Here is a 16,231-nt window from a genome sequence, read left to right on the forward strand (position 1 = left end):
AAAATACTTGCATTTTAGAGCAAAGCACATGAAGGAAATGTGTTTGTGTGTATGTGTTTAAACTTTCTAAAGGTTTAGTCCTTAGGAAGCTAGTGGGGACATGGGATCAGTTCTCTGCTTTCATCTAACATGTAGAAATGGTAGTGGGAGGGCTAAAATAGAGGAGGGCAAGGCAGGAGGCATGGGAGCCCGCTGGGAATCCCTAGGTGAGACATAATGTCGATAAGTGGGTCCTTTGGTCAAACCACACATTTGAGAGATTCCCTAGATTATTTTTTTTAGCGTGAGTTAGAAATTCATGTGTCCAAACTGCTTTGTCCAAACTGGTCTTCGTGCTGTTGGAATTTTTTTTTTTTTTTGAGGGAAATTATTAACAAGGAATATAATTAGTCTCTGAGATAACTGGTCCTGAAGGGTTTTGACCTGACTTTTCTATCTATGGTGGAGTTACCATCCTCATCCCATATGCTCCATCTGCTGGGCATGCTGTCAGGTTATCTTAGAATAGACACCGTGTTTATGTCAGGCAGCAGCTGGTGGCAGCAATATATTATGTTTCTGAGTGATTTGCATTGCAGGTTTTTGCCTGCATTGATGCTTCTGGGGAACATTTAATAAGCTTCTTTCTTCCTGGACTTTGGGGAGAAATTAGGGAGAAATGGGGTTGTTTGTTTAGAGCCTGGACACTTGGTATTGCTGTTTCCTGGACCACAGAAATTTTATTTTATGCAATGTACTTCTACTCAAGTGGTAAAAATTTTCTTGAGCAAATCATTATTACAAGTTTAATCCTATGAGGATTTAGCAGGTGGAAAATTTGGGAGTGAAAGCGGGTAGAACTTGTAGCTTCCCCAGTAAACGCATTGTTTGGACAAGAGACAGGTGCTTCTAAGTGGCATTATGTGCTCCAAGAGATGAGATCATTCCGTTTATGAATCAAAATATAAATGAAAAAAATGATAGTTTAAATTAAGGCCTTATTTTCATGAATGCTTCACAAATATATTTTATTATGTATTTCTGTGGAACAAATATGCTTATGACCATAGGTTGTAAGTTTTGTGCTTTAAAGTAAATTTCACTGTTTTGTGACTGGGTAATTATCCAAAATGTGCAGAAATCTTGAACTGTTCCTCCTCCCCCTTCCCCAGCATGAGGTTAGCCTAAAATTAGGGCTATTTTAAAATAAATGCTGCCTAGTCTATTAATTATTTTTGTGTGTCTTCTGATATCAGTTATATTGTGCTTGCTTCCTACTTTTTAAGCATTTCTGAGGACTGGAAATGTACTTTTTCATACTCAAAATTTAAATGTGCTGAATAGTGTTGGAAGATAATAGGTTGCCACTGTTTATGCCAAGATCATGGTGGCTTTACAGTGATATAATCAATAAAATTAATGGTATGACAATCTGGGAGCTCCTGTTCTTCATGGTACTATTTGAAATGTCAAAGAGCAGTTATTGTAGAGATCTTTGAGCAGTCCCTCCGCAGACAGAACTCGCAAGGAATTCCCATCCTCCTGAGTTTGGTTAGGCTACCTTTGAAACTTAAAATTGCACAAGAATTGTTCTCCTCTTTCCTCTGTTACATATATGATTTCTGGTTTAAGATTGACACGAGGTACTTCTTGGAAACTTAAGATTTAAAGATAAAATATTTTCCTCACTAGAAAGGGCTGCAGGGATTTTCCATCAATCTGTTTTTTTTCTTTTTAGGTGTTTGTATTTAGATGTAGGTCCTTTGTCAACGTCTTTACTCTCATCCTTCTTAGAGTCTTTAAAACCTGTGCTCTGAATAAGGATTGCAAAATGTTCAGCTAAACAGGATTCAGGTAGATTTGGGTGGAATGTATGTTCTTTCATATAAATTGCCAGAAATAAGAAACCTTATTAGCTGGTTTTTTTTTTTTTTCCTTTTTTTGTGTGTTTAATGCAAAAGTTGTTTTGTTAACCACCTTAACTCCGGCTAAACCTACCCTCTGAACTCGGAGAGCGACAATGTGACCAGCTACATCTGTGTAGTCCCCTTTAAGGAGCTGGGTCTGGGACTGAGTGAAGAGCAGGTATCTGAAGAGGAGGCACACAATCTCACAGATGGCTTCAGCTTGCCTGCACTCAAGGTAACCTCTCCTAAAAGAACGTATGCATTCACAAAGGCTTCTCGTGAAAATCTATTTCAGTTGTCGTGAAGCCCCGTGACTTGTAGGTACTACCCTGTAGTAATGCAGTCAACTGAGGGGGAGATGTAATCAGTCTCATATCATGTGTTTCTACGTTTATTGGCATTTAGGTGATTTCTTCTTGCATGTAGCTGAAGAGAAGTTGCACAGTACAACCTGAGGATTTTTTTCTGCAAATCACATAAATTCAAGTCAGTGTTTTGTAGTCAGCTTGATCAATCTCCTTCTTAAACATGATCTTTTGCTCTCTGATTTCACTTGATCCTAGCTGTCTAATTTCCAGAGTTGTATTTATGTCTTTTTTAGCTAATCTCTTGAATAAAAAGATAGACATCGAAAGATATAAATTAGTTGTAATTGCCAAAGGGAATAGCTGCATTTAGTTACACTGAGGCATACAAATCATAAGCTTGGACCCCTGCTGCCATGAGCCAGTGTGGTTCTTTGATCTTTGAAAGACATTTAACTGAACAGAATGCCAACCATATAATGGCCTTTTTATCTATTTTGTTTTGAGATGTTAAGTATTTTTAATTTGCATGAGTAAATGTTTGCAGTTGGAAAGAAGATCTAATTTGGATGCAAGCCTTCTACACTCTACTGGTTCTCTGCTGAGGCAATTCCCTTTTAATGTTTTTTTTTTTTTTTAATGGAAAATTCCATTATTGTGTGACTTCTATGTTTTTATGGGGTTGGCTCTTGTTGTGTTTTATTCATTTAATTCCTAGACCTTGACTTCTTTTGTTCTGACAGTAAATGTTACCAGTAATAGTGGTTGCTACGCTTTGAGGCTTTGTCTAATTAGTTGTAAGCTAAGAGCTACATCAGATGTAAGCTTTGGGATTTTTTTCTTGCCTTTTCATTAGCTGAAGTTCTAATTGCAACCAAGCCCACTTATGTACCCGCTTCTTTTTAAGTGCAAGAAGCCAGTCAGTGTTGCCCAATCTTGTAAGCTAAGTCTTCGTTTACCTGCAATTTGCAATAATTTAACTGAAATTTTTGGCTTGAAACTGAATACTGATCCAAGCTGAGGAGAGCCAGTTGGATGTTTTGGGTGACGTTTAAGTGCCAGTGAAAATCATCAAAAGTCATTGGCAGAGCAAGCTATTTGCAACCCTAAACAGATTTGGAATTTCCTTTTCTCTCATCATTGTGCCTTTTTTCAGGTAGGTTTTTGGATTGTTATTGTCAGTTCCTGAAGTTCACTACTTTTTGTATGCTACTTTTTCACTGCTTTTGCCTTATGTCTGGTGAAAGGGATTTGTCTTCTTTTGTGTTTGTTATAGCATGAGCTCTTGACTTTCTGTCCAGGGCACCACACCTTCACAGACACTTGGGAGATTGCTGCCCATTTGTTTGCTTTTTATTTGAGCACCCAGCCAAATCAATGCCCTGCATGTGTGCCCCAAATTCATTTCATATCATTCTGTGTTCTTGCTTCTCATAACCATCTTTTTTAAATTGAGAATTATTTTTTTCTTTTGGAATATTTTATCAGTTTGCATCCGAGTATTTTTTTATAAAATATATATCAAACCACATCTGTCTGAAGGCATTTAATTTTTTGGGTTACTATTCTGAATGTTTTGCTCTTGATTGTTTGCACACTAGAAAAAAACTGTTACTTGTCTATAGAGGTATGAGTACAAAGATGTAAATATATTGTTACAAATCCTATAGATCCAAAATCTCAGAACAAGTAAATTGTTAGTCCTGTTCTGTAGTGGAGGGGGGCAGAAAAAAGCATTATGAGTAATTACTTTCTCTTCCTCAGCCTGAAATGCTTGAGAACAGATTTCAGATTACACCTCATCCTCACCTACAGTTGATTCCTTTTAAAAAGGACTAATATTGTAGAGAAAAGTGTCATAACCTTTCATTTTCTTTTTAAAAATACAAGATTCTACTGTTCTGTCATGGTCTACTGAGCCAACAGTCTTCTCTAAACTAAAGAAAACAGTTCTTTTCACTTCATTGGAAGTGTAAGTTCTCGAGAAATTGAAATTGTGGGTTTTCTTGCTCCCAGATTGACTGCCCTCTTTTATACCGTGTATAACATTGTCAATAAATTCACTTCTTACAAGTCTTTCCTCCTTAGTGGCACTGGTGAAATTTCTCTCTTTGGCTGAAGAAAAGGAAAAAGTTAGCAGCTCAGATGTAGAATGTTTTTTGTTGAATTACAGTGCAATTAGACTCAACAATTCAAGGTTGGGTGTGGGCAATGCAGTAGTTAGTAGATTGCAGAAATGATAGCTTGGTGTTATAAAGGCAAAAATGTCTTTGCTGCCACTGGAATTTTGGCAGCCCTTTATGAGCTGTAGGGTATGTGGAGATTATAGCAAGTAATGAGACTGCCTGATGAGAATATGTGTTTTTAGGCTTCTGACAACTTTCTGAGCATAATTGCGTATAATATTCTTCATCAAAGAATTAACTGTCACCTAAGGTTCACAAGGTCTGAAACTCACATGGTCTGGAATACCCTTTAAAAACATTCAGTGGATTTTCTCAGTTTTTCAAAGTTCTGTGGCTGGCTGAGGAATGTTTTCCCATGGTTTATCTGTACATTTACTTTGGAGGCTGCCTGTCTTCCCAGGTGCACAGAGCTAACCCTACCCTGTTTTGCAGGTCCTCTTCCAGCTCTGGGTAGGGCAGAGTTCAGAATTCTTCAGGAGGCTGGTGCTGCTCCTCTCCCCAGCCAACGCATCCCCCAAGCCCTTGGTCTCCCCCGAACGGCTGCCTCATCATATCTTGTCTGATGTGACTCAAGGCCTACCTCACACACATGCTGCCTGCTTAGAGGAGCTTAAGCGAAGCTATGAGTTTTATCGGTACTTTGAAACTCAGCATCAGTCGGGTTTTGAACGGCCAGCCAGAACAAAGCAGAAGTCAAGAGAGCTGAACAGCCTTCAGACAGCAGTACGCAGCTTGCAGCTTCATCTCAAGGCACTGCTCAATGAGTAAGTTTACACATGAATTAAGAGACTATGCCTGTAGGAAGAAGGCTTCAGACTTGAGTTCTTTGGGTTGTCAGCTTGTATGCCAGATTAAAAACAAAAAGACAGATATGTATAGTCACTGCAGTCATAGGCATATCTTTACATAGCGTGGGGTCAAAGATCCTTGGTTAACTATGGGATCTCATATTGTTTCCTGGTTATTTTTTAAGTATCTGGTGAAAATCCAAAGCTAAGCAGTACATTAAGATCTTGCTTTGCTTTTTTCACTCCCTTGAAAAAATCCAAAAACATACTTATCTTCTATTGATTTTGCAACATACCAAATGCTTTATAAGAAAGTTCAGCTCGTAGTAGCTACCTCATAAATATTTTTAAAGATTCATCACTGCCTTGGTGAAATAGTTGAAACTGTCCTACTCCTTTAATCTTACACATAAGAATTACTGTAATGAATGCAGGTGAGCAATGTATCTTGACATGGAGAAAAGGATCTTATTTTTGAAATTTTGGGGCATCTTTGAGGAATTGACTGAGTTAGATTCTTAAAACTTGAAGAAAATAACAGGATAACAAATGAAATACTTGGAAGAATGGTGAAGTCAAATATTTATTATTACTTATTTCTGTTCATCTCCTCATCACTTAGGGTAATAATTCTTGAGGATGAACTTGAAAAACTTGTTAGCACTAAGGAGACACCTGAGTTGACAACAGAAGCCCATCAGGTTCTGGAACAAAAACTAAAGTTTATTCAGCCTCATATCCAGGCAAGCAACAGCTGCTGGGAAGAAGCCATTTCTCAGGTGGAAAAAATGAGTGGAAGAAACCCAAATAAAAAAGGTAAATGTGAGAGATTAATTTAGCAACTAATGGGATACACTTCAGAGAAGGAATGGTCAAATGCATCAAAGGCAGTGTTCAGCCCGTGTATTGGAGTTTTAGCTGAAGAAGGTCCTACAACCATACACTTTGAAAAGCTATATACATATGTCAAACTTTTTTATTATGATAACCTTCAAGCTTTTGTTTCAGCAAAAAGTGTAAACATGCTAACTCAGTCTGTTAGACATGTGGATTCAGATTGTTACATTTCCAGGTATAGATCAATAGTGGCTTTTTGCCTTTGATTGGTGGATCACATGTGAAGGGGTAGGATTTTGATGACTTGTCCTTGAGATTTTCATTTATTTACTGCATAAAGATTCCATAGTTAATTGAAATTACAATGGCATTATCATGAAACTTTCTTGAAAATGATATTTCCTGGAACATTTTAAATTGTAGAGTACGTATTGAGCATATAATGCCTGTTTGCCTGCTCTCTCAGACAGAGCAAGCTAATTTTCTGTGTGGTTAAAAGTCATACTGAGCAGCATATCACAGCGTTTTGCCTTATGTCGCTCTCCTTAGTGACCTGTACTGCCCATGCTATTCTCCTTGTGAATCACATCTAGCTTAAACAATGGAAGGGAACTTAAGCTCTCCTGACATGGAGTTAAACCTATAATTTCTAATCTTTCTTTTCCACAGAATCAGAGAATGGTAGGGGTTGGAGGGGATCTTTGGAGGTCATCTAGTCCAACCCCCTTGCCAAAGCAGGCTCACCTAGAGCAGGTTGGACAGGAACGTGTCCAGGCGGATTTGGGATATGTCCAGAGAAGGAGCCTCCACAACCTCTCTGGGCAGTCTGTGCCAGTGTTCTGTCACCCTCAAAGTAAAGAAGTTTTTCCTGATGTTGAGAGGGAATTTCCTGTGTTCCAGTTTGTGCCCATTGCCCCTTGTCCTGTTGTTGGGTACCACTGAAAAAGAGTCGGGCTTCATCCTCTTGGCACCTGCCCTTTAGGTATTTATAAGTATTGATGAGATCCCTTCTCAGTCTTCTCTTCTCCAGGCAAAACAGACCCAGGTCTCTCAGTCTTTCCTCAGAAGAGAGGTGCTCCATTCCCTGGATCATCTTTGTAGCCCTCCACTGGAGTCTCTCCAGCAGTTCCCTGTCTTTCTTGAACTGGGGAGCCCAGAACTGGACACAGTACTCCAGATGTGGCCTCACCAGGGCAGAGTAGAGGAGGAGGATAACCTCCCTCGACCTGCCGGCCACAGTCTTTTTAATACACCCCAGGAGACCGTTGGCCTTCTTGGCCACAAGACCACATTGCTGGCTCATGGTCAACTTGTCCACCAGTACTCCCAGGTCCCTCTCTGCAGAGCTGCTTTCCATCAGGTCAACCCCTAACCTGTGCTGGTGCATGGGGTTATTCCTCCTGAGGTGCAGGACCCTATACTTGCCTTTGTTGAACTTCATTAGGTACTTCTCCGCCCAACTGTCTAGCCTGTCCTGGTCTTGCTGTATGGCAGCACAGCCTTCCGGAGTGTCAGCCACTTCTCCCAGTTTTGTGTCATCAGCAAACTTGCTGAGGGTAAACTCTGTCCCCTCATCCAGGTTGTTGATGAATACATTGAACAAGACAGGCCTCAAATTAGACTCTGTGCCACTGATCACAACCCTCTCAGCTCTGCCATTCAGCCAGTTCTTGATCCACCTCACTGTCCACTCATCTAACCCACACTTCCTAAGCTTACCTATGAGTATGTTATGGAAGGCAGTGTCAAAAGCCTGCTGAAGTCAAGGTAAACAATGTCCACTGCTCTCCCCTCATCCACCCAGCCAGTCATGCCGTCATAGAAGGCTATCAGCTTAGTCAAGCATGATTTCCCCTTGATGAATCCATGTTGACCTCTCCTGATAACCTTCTCTTCCTCTACATGCTTAGAGATGACATCCAGGGTGAGCTGTTGCATCACCTTTCCAGGGATGGCGGTGAGGCTGACTGGCCTGTAGTTTCACACAGAATCACAGAATCACAGAATTTTCAGAGTTGGAAGGGACCTCTAGAGATCATCTAGTCCAACTCCCCTGCTAAAGCAGGATTGCCCACAGCACATTACTCAGGACTGCATCCAGGCGGGTCTTGAAAATCTCCAGAGAAGGGGACTCCACAACCTCCCTGGGCAGCCTGTGCCAGTGCTCTGTCACCTGAACCTTAAAGAAGTTTTTCCGTGTATTTGAACGGAACTTCCTGTGTTCTAACTTGTACCCATTACCCCTCGTCCTGTCACTGGGAACCACTGAAAAGAGCCTGGCTCCATCCTCCTTCAACCCACCCTTTAGATACTTGTACGCCATAATAAGGTCTCCCCTCAGCCTTCTCTTCTCCAGGCTAAAGAGTCCCAGCTCTCTCAGCCTTTCCTCATAAGGCAGATGCTCCAAGCCCTTAATCATCTTAGTTGCCCTTCGCTGGACTCACTCCAGCAGTTCCCTGTCCCTCTTGAACTGGGGAGCCCAAAACTAGACACAGTATTCCAGTTGTGGCCTCACCAGTGCAGAGTAGAGGGGGAGAATGACCTCCCTCGACCTACTGGCCACACTCTTCTCTATGCAGCCCAGGATTCCATCGGCCTTTTTGGCAACAAGGGCACATTGCTGGGCCATGGATAGTTTACTGTCTACCACAACCCCCCGATCCTTCTCCTCCGAGCTACTTCCCAGCAGGTCCACCCCTAACCTATACTGGTGCCTAGCATTCTTCCTCCCCAGGTGCAGGACCTTGCACTTGCTTTTGTTGAACCTCATTAGGTTCTTCTCTGCCCAGCTCTCCAGCCTGTCCAGGTCACGCTGGATGGCAGCACGGCCCTCTGGGGTGTCAGCCACCCCACCCAGTTTGGTATCATCAGCAAACTTGCTGAGGATACACTCTGTCCCCTCATCCAGGTTATTAATGAATATATTAAACAAAATTGGACCAAGTATTGACCCCTGGGGGACACCACTGGTTACAGGCCTCCAACTAGACTCTGTGCCGCTGATCACAACCCTCTGAGTTCTGTCCCGCAGCCAACTCTCAATCCACCTCACTGTCACCTCATCTAGCCCATACTTCCTCAGCTTCCTTATGAGGATGTTATGGGAGACAGTGTCAAAAGCCTTGCTAAAGTCAAGGTAGATGACACCTACGACTCTCCCCTCATCCAGCCAACCAGTTATAACATCATAGAAAGCTATCAGATTGGTCAAGCATGATTTACCCTTGGTAAATCCATGTTGACCACTTCCAATAACTTCCTGTTCCTCAACGTGTCTGGAGATGACATCCAGAATGAGTCGCTCCATTACCTTCCCAGGGACAGAGTTGAGACTAACCGGTCTGTAGTTCCCCGGGTCCTCCTTCTTGCCCCTTTTGAAGACTGGCGTGACATTAGCTTTCCTCCAGTCCTCAGGCACCTCTCCCATTCTCCATGACCTTTCAAAGATGATGGAGAGTAGCTTTGCAATAACATCTGGCAGCTCCCTCAGCACTCGTGGGTGCATCCCATCAGGGCCCATGGATTTGTGAGTGTTGAGTTTGCCTAAATGATCTCTAACCCAATCCTCCTCGATCAAGGAAGGGTCTTTCTTTCTCCAGGCTCTCTCTCTCATATCCAGGGTCTGGGATTCCTGAGAGCCGCCTTAGCAGTAAAGACTGAAGCAAAGAAGGCCTTCACTAACTCCGCCTTCTCTGCATCCTCCATCACCAGGGCACCGACCTCATTCAGCAGCGGGCCCACATTTTCCCTACTTTTCTTTTACTACTGATGTACTTGAAGAAGCCCTTCTTATTGTCCTTGACATCCATTTCCAGGTTTAATTCCAAGTGGGCCTTAGCCTTCCTCATTTCATCCCTGCAAACTCTGACAACATTCCTATATTCCTCCTAAGTGGCCAGTCCCTTTTTCCACATTCTGTAAACTTCCTTCTTCCATCTGAGTTTTTCCAGAAGCTCCTTGCTGATCCATGCAGGTTTCCTGCCTCCTTTGCCTGATTTCTTACCCATTGGGATGCACCGATCTTGAGCTTGGAGGAAGTGGTGCTTGAATATTAACCAGCTCTCTTGCACCCCCCTTGCTTCTAGAGCCTTAGTCCATGGGATTCCTCCTCTTTGAAGAGGCCAAAGTCAGCTCTCCTGAAGTTCAGGGTTGTAATTCTACTTTTTGCCCTGCTTCTTCCATGCAGGATCCTGAACTCCACCATCTCATGGTCACTGAAGCCAAGGCTACCCCCAAACTTCACATCCCCAGCTAGTCCTTCTTTGTTTGCCAGCGTAAGGTCCAGCAGCGCATGTCTCCTCGTTGGTTACTCCACCACCTGTGTCAAAAAGTTACCATCAGTGCTCTGCAGAAACCTCCTGGACTGTGTATGCCTGGTTGTTTTGCCTTTCCAGCAAATATCAGGGTGGTTGAAGTTGCCCATGTGAACCAGGGCCTGTGGTCATGAGGCTATTTCCCGCTGTCTTTAGAAGGCCTCATCGACTTCCCCTTCCTGATCCAGTAGTCTGTAGTAAACACCCACAACAGTGTCTCCCATATTAACCTGTCCCTTAGTTCTTACCCATAAGCTCTCAACATGTTCTTCATCCACCCCTAGGCAGAGCTTGATACATTCCAGTTGCTCTCTCATGTAAAGAGCAACTCCACCACCTTGTCCCACTAGTGTTGCTTTCCTAAAAAGTACATAGCCATCCATGACAGCATTCCAATCATGAGAGCTATCCCACCATGTCTCTGTAATTGCAATGACATCATGGCCCCAAAACTGCACACAGATCTCTAGTTCTTCCTGCTTATCCCCCATGCTGTGTGCGTTGGTGTACAGGCATTTCAGAGAGGTAATTGAGCATACAGGTTTACCTAGAGGGGTACAAGAGGATCCACCACAGCCATACACACCCTTGAGATGGTTGGACTTCTGGATCTCTTCTTGGGAGTCAGCTAAGGAACATTTGTTGCTGCTGTGGTTGGCCTGGCTTATTCCCCAGTTGGATACGATGGTGTGAGCATTGCCATCTTGGACCCCACCCCCCGAGTCTTTCAGTTTAAAGCCCACCTCACCAAGTTGGCCATCCTGCTGCCAAAGATTCCCTTGCCTCTTCTAGGCAGGTGGATCCCATCCTTCTCTAACAAGCCATACTCATCAAAGAATGTCCCGTTGTCATAAAAGCCAAAAGCCTCACGACGGCACCAGCCATGTAGCCAGGAGTTGACATGCATAATCTGTCCATTTCTGGCTGCTCCCTTTCCTCTAACTAGTAAAACGGAGCTTTTTCCAGGCACTTTTTTACTGTCCCAGGAAGGCACAGGCCAGCATCTGAATAATGCTCGTAATGGAGACTGCATCAGGAAAATTATGACTTTGGGGTATGAGCAAGTTACCTACAGAAATCCAAATTTGTAGTGAGCTAAGGTTTTAATGGTGTATGGGTGGGATGCGCAGTAGATGGATGAATATTGCTGTGGGCCTAGAGGAGTGCACGCTGATCGTGTTCATTCTTACATCAGAACTGGGAGCACCGGGAGACCTGATGCAGGCTCTGTGCAGGTCCAGGCACGGTATAACCAAATTTGTGTGTACTTTGCCTGATAGTCTAGTCTTACAACTTCCCTCTCAGTGCTGCATAAGACAACCTATGAGGATATTAGTTGTCGTCTGATACATTTGCATGTGCTAGCCTGTTGTGTTTTGTTGATGCCCTCCACAACCGTCAGTTCCACTAAGCTTTGTTTCCCCTTTCCTTAAATGTTCTTTCTAGACTGCACGCCAGAGTTATTTTAGTTTATTTTAGTTTTAGTTATTTTATTTTTAGTTATTTTAGTTATTTTAGTTTTATTTTTAGTTTGTGTACAAATTTCATAGCAGGCACTTTTATTATAACTTGCTTCCTTTTAAAGTTCAGTACAAAAATAACCTAGTGTGTGATCTAGAAGGGAGGGATTGCGTGGGAAATAAAAAATTAAAAATCCTTCATTTTCACTTTTGTTCAAGCGACTTTTCTGGAAATGTGCTGGGGTTGAATTCTATTTTGCAACAAGTTTACTGAATTACTTCACAGGAGCTACCTTTAAATTATGTTGGTCATTGAAAACTATTTTTATCTGACTACATTTGACTTTCCTGATATATTTCTAAGCAGTCCAGCTTCTGTGAGTTGATCTTTTCAAGCTCTGCGTGAAATCAAGCTTAATTCTTCTGCCGTCTTTCTACAAATCTTAACAGCTGGCCTGTCTGTCATGATTACCTGAATTAGTTCATTAAATTATCTCTTTTTTTCCCCAATGCTTCCTGAAAGCTCTTTAGAAGAAGATACCTTCCTGCTGAAATAATATAGCAGCTAAGCACATCTTTCTTTTGTCTTTCTGCACTATTATCCAAAACCAAATGCATCTTTTTACAAGAGCTGTAGTGAGAACCCCATGGTAGTAGAACATTGTATCTAAGTGGATGTGCAGCACTTTTGCTGCAATAGATCTTTGGTTCAACTAACTACATCAACCAGTAGAGCAGTGTCAGTTATGAACACTGTTAAACAGGGAGCTATTTCTGATGGCTTAGACCCAGTTTTGAGAAGAAATATTTCATTACATAAAAGCTGTATATATTTGTTAAATATTTTTAGCAGTATCTCATAATTGTGCTTAGTATTTAAACAAAATAAGTCTTTTTGCTTCTTCATCTATAAATACAAAATGGATCCAGTATTTAAATTTACTGTTTGCTTAGGTTTCACTCTTACCATGTTTATATACTGAGCAAAAATGTATCTTTGCTTGTCCTTCTTGGTTCCTACTGCTCTCAGCACATAAAGGTTTCCTTCCATGAGAAGCAGAAGTCAGCTCAGCAGTTACAGCAGCAAAGGGCCCACATTGCTCCACAGAGAGGAAGAAACTGGGAACACATTGGTCCGTTCAGCGTTGGAGTGCTGCTGTTGAAACAGGAGTTGAAAGTTTCCAGCCACTAAAGAGCTGTTTTGAACTGTGGGCTATCCTAGTTGTGGCATCCTACGTAGCTGCCTATCACTTATTTTCAGAGCAGTTTTGCATATCTTTAATTATTTTCTGTATAAACAGATGAGTCTTCTTCAGCAGGCACTGCATGCTTCTTGCCCTAAATCATGCTGTGTTAAAGCAAGCTTCTTATTTCTTACAGCTGCATTAAATAATTCATTATGTCAAACTCTGTCAAAGCAAAGCCTTTAAGTCCAACTGATTGAACATTCATACACTCCCATCAGCCTTTCATGGGTGGTGATACTAGCAGATATTATAGTATATGGTTATTTAGGGAATGCCGTTTGGCTGCTTTGTTTACAGGACCTGGTGTATTTCTAGAACCAGTGCTGTTAGTCACCGATCCTGTCAGATACAGAATACAGCATGAGAGAAGTGGGGCTTTAGCACCTTGAGGGGAATTCACTTCCACTTAAATTCACCGGGCAATGATAGACTTGCCAGTCATTGATCTACATATAGATCTTTGCTCATATCCAACATGAGTTGATTCTAGACTTTCAGCCATCTTCTCTTTATTCTTTCACCTTTTTTTATCCCTGATAAAACTGACTTAGCACTTAAGGCCTCAACAATTTAAGCATGTAGTAATCTGCTGCTAATATTACAGAATGGGATACCCTTCATGGCTAGTTACAGTGTTGTTTTAATGATCTTTGAAACAATATCCCTCAAACTGTTTAAATTCCCTCCTTTTTCCTTTTAAACTGTCTCTGTCTTTGCAAATGTATACAACTTTTTTAGATATTTATAAAAGCAAGGCCATAGTACTCTGCTGTAAGCTCCTGGATCTTGCAGTCCTTTGGTCCACTGCAGCAGCATTTTTCGTTAAACACTGTGAAGTCGTGATCTTGAAGCATATCCTTAGCAATTGTATCATCCCACCATAGGTGGCAGAACAGTCTGTACATATTAGAGCAGCTGGTTTACTCCTCTGATTTGGGAAGGCGAGCTTTAAATTGGTAACTTCCATATAGTCTTCCAAATTTCTCTTCATACCTTCAAGAGCATTTTCTATTCCTGCTGTCATTATTATTATTAAATTAAACATTATTAAAATGTTTTTATTACAAGGCAGAGTTATGTAATGGACAAGGGGTCTTGATATCTACAAAATAAATGTCTCACGTCAATTTTCCACTTCAAATTTCACTACATACCTCACCTTTCTTTTAAACTTTGCATTTAGATAGTTCTGGAATCTTTAGCTCAGCCCAGGCAACTAGGGAATTGCATACTTTCCTTGTTTGCAAAAGTGGGTAACTGAGCACCACTAAAATTGTCATTAATGTGAACTGCCTACTTTCAGAATACCATCTCTAAGTATTCAACGTATAGATTAGAAATTGAAAATAGGATAGGTGGGGCTTGGTGAGGTCGTCTAGCCCATTTCCCTTCTCAAAGGTAAATTAGTGTTTGTGAGCAAATGTTGTTTACCTGTTCTTAAAAACCTCTCTTTAGAGACATTTTACAGTATTTCTAGGCATCTGTTCCAGCACTTAACTTCATTACCAGTAGAAAGTTATTACTAAATATAAATATCTCTTGCTGCAATTTAAAAGCGGTACTTTTGATCCACCCACAATGGAAATCCGTTTCCTCTTTATAGCTCTTACATTTTTGAAGTGAGTTAATAAGTTTCTTTCTGTCTTCTCTACATGACTCTGTATCCTTCAACTCTACCCTGATGACTATGCTTTATTTAGTCCTCTGATCATTTCCAGTTTTCCTTCAGACTCCCTCTAGCAGGTCCACAATATTATTGAATGAAGGAGCCCCAGACTGGGTGCTATGTTCCATCCATATCCTGACCAGTGCCATAGGAGAAATGTAATTTCACGTGTCTAACAGTCAGTGCTGCTGTTTATATGTACTAGTGTGTAGTTTGGATTTTTGCTTGCAGCAGGGTATAGTTGACTACTAGGCTCCTCACATCTTTTTCTCAGTGGTGCTGTTCAGTCAGTTGTCATGTATTTGTGCATTTGACTATTCCAAAGCACAAAAATTTGCAGCCACTGTCACCAAACTGCTGTATCTGAAATCCACTTCCTGGGCTGTATCCCTGATTTTCCGGTATTATTTTCGATTCTAATTGTGCCCTTCAGTATCCTTGCTGATTATCCCAATGTCAGCAGATTTAATGAGCTGAAGCACTTTTCTTTTACCCATTGGAAATATTAAAATGTATTGGACTCGAGACAAATCCTCCCTCAATATATTGTTCCTGTCTGAAAATGGTAACTACATCTGATTGTCCAAGAGACTGTTCTGTGCACTTAATAGCAACTTCTCACAGCCTATGCATTTTGCTTATGAGTATGTGATGACACTGTGTCAAAAGCCAAACTGAAAACAAAATGCAGCATGTCTTTGGCTTCTTTCTAGTCATAAGACCTGTTACTGCATTGGAAAATGAAATTGGAGTGATTTGACATCTTCTGTTCTCAACAAACCCCCACTGGCTGTTGCTTATCTCCTTGCTACCTTCCAGGTAGCTTTCTGTAAATTTTGCTTAATTATTTCTTCCAGTATTTCCCAATGATTTTAAGCTGATTTGCCTCTAATTTTACTGTTTTACTTCTCTTTTTAAACTTGGGCACCAAGTCTCTTTTCTGGTTTTAACAATTTTTCTTGCCATCTGCAGGTTTTCAGTCTATAAAAATGTTGAGATTTGTTAGCTGAAGTATTTCAAGATAAGTTTAATCAGACCCAGCTTATATCAAAACAGCTAAGTTATTTAAGTGCTCTCTAACACAGTGTTTCAATGTATTCTAACTAGGCGACTCACTATTTTTTTTGTGTATACCAGTCCTCCCTAATGACAATGCCCAGATCCTGCCTGAGTGAGTCAAAACCATCCTTCAACACTCAGTCTTTTTCTTTTTTTAATCCTTTTTCTTCTTTCCCCCTAAAGGCAAACTTGAAGTTTCCTGTGACAACCTACAGCGTACTACAGTACCTTTAACACAGCCTGCCATATACATAGAAAACAAAGATCCAATCCCTGAAGAGCAGGTAAAAAGAAAATAGAACCATTTAAAATAATAATCGGGGCTAGTTTGCTGTATCTGTTCCTTTTTCAGTTGCTTGTGCAATGACCTTCTTGTCTTGCCAAGACAGATCAAGTAGGTAGCTAGTGCCATTTCATAATTGGACGTATAAAAAAATAAAGATGTCTATTCCTTTTGCTGTTCAATGGGGAGGTACATCCCATC

General features: G+C 41.2%; 1 protein-coding gene across 2 annotated transcripts in view; it reads left to right on the forward strand.

Annotated features, from left to right (window-relative positions):
• Window positions 1–16,231, forward strand: part of VEZT (vezatin, adherens junctions transmembrane protein) — a 64,097-nt gene that overhangs the window by 42,022 nt on the left and 5,844 nt on the right. For both annotated transcript variants that reach the window (XM_082496905.1, XM_082496906.1), the window contains exons 7-10: window positions 1,985–2,121; window positions 4,810–5,141; window positions 5,788–5,981; window positions 15,931–16,031. In XM_082496905.1, coding sequence (XP_082353031.1) covers window positions 1,985–2,121; window positions 4,810–5,141; window positions 5,788–5,981; window positions 15,931–16,031 — 764 coding nt within the window. The remainder of the gene's footprint in view (window positions 1–1,984; window positions 2,122–4,809; window positions 5,142–5,787; window positions 5,982–15,930; window positions 16,032–16,231) is intronic.

The sequence above is a fragment of the Vanellus vanellus genome (genome assembly GCF_965231255.1).
Source record: "Vanellus vanellus genome assembly, chromosome: 1".
Taxonomy (NCBI): Eukaryota; Metazoa; Chordata; class Aves; order Charadriiformes; family Charadriidae; genus Vanellus; species Vanellus vanellus.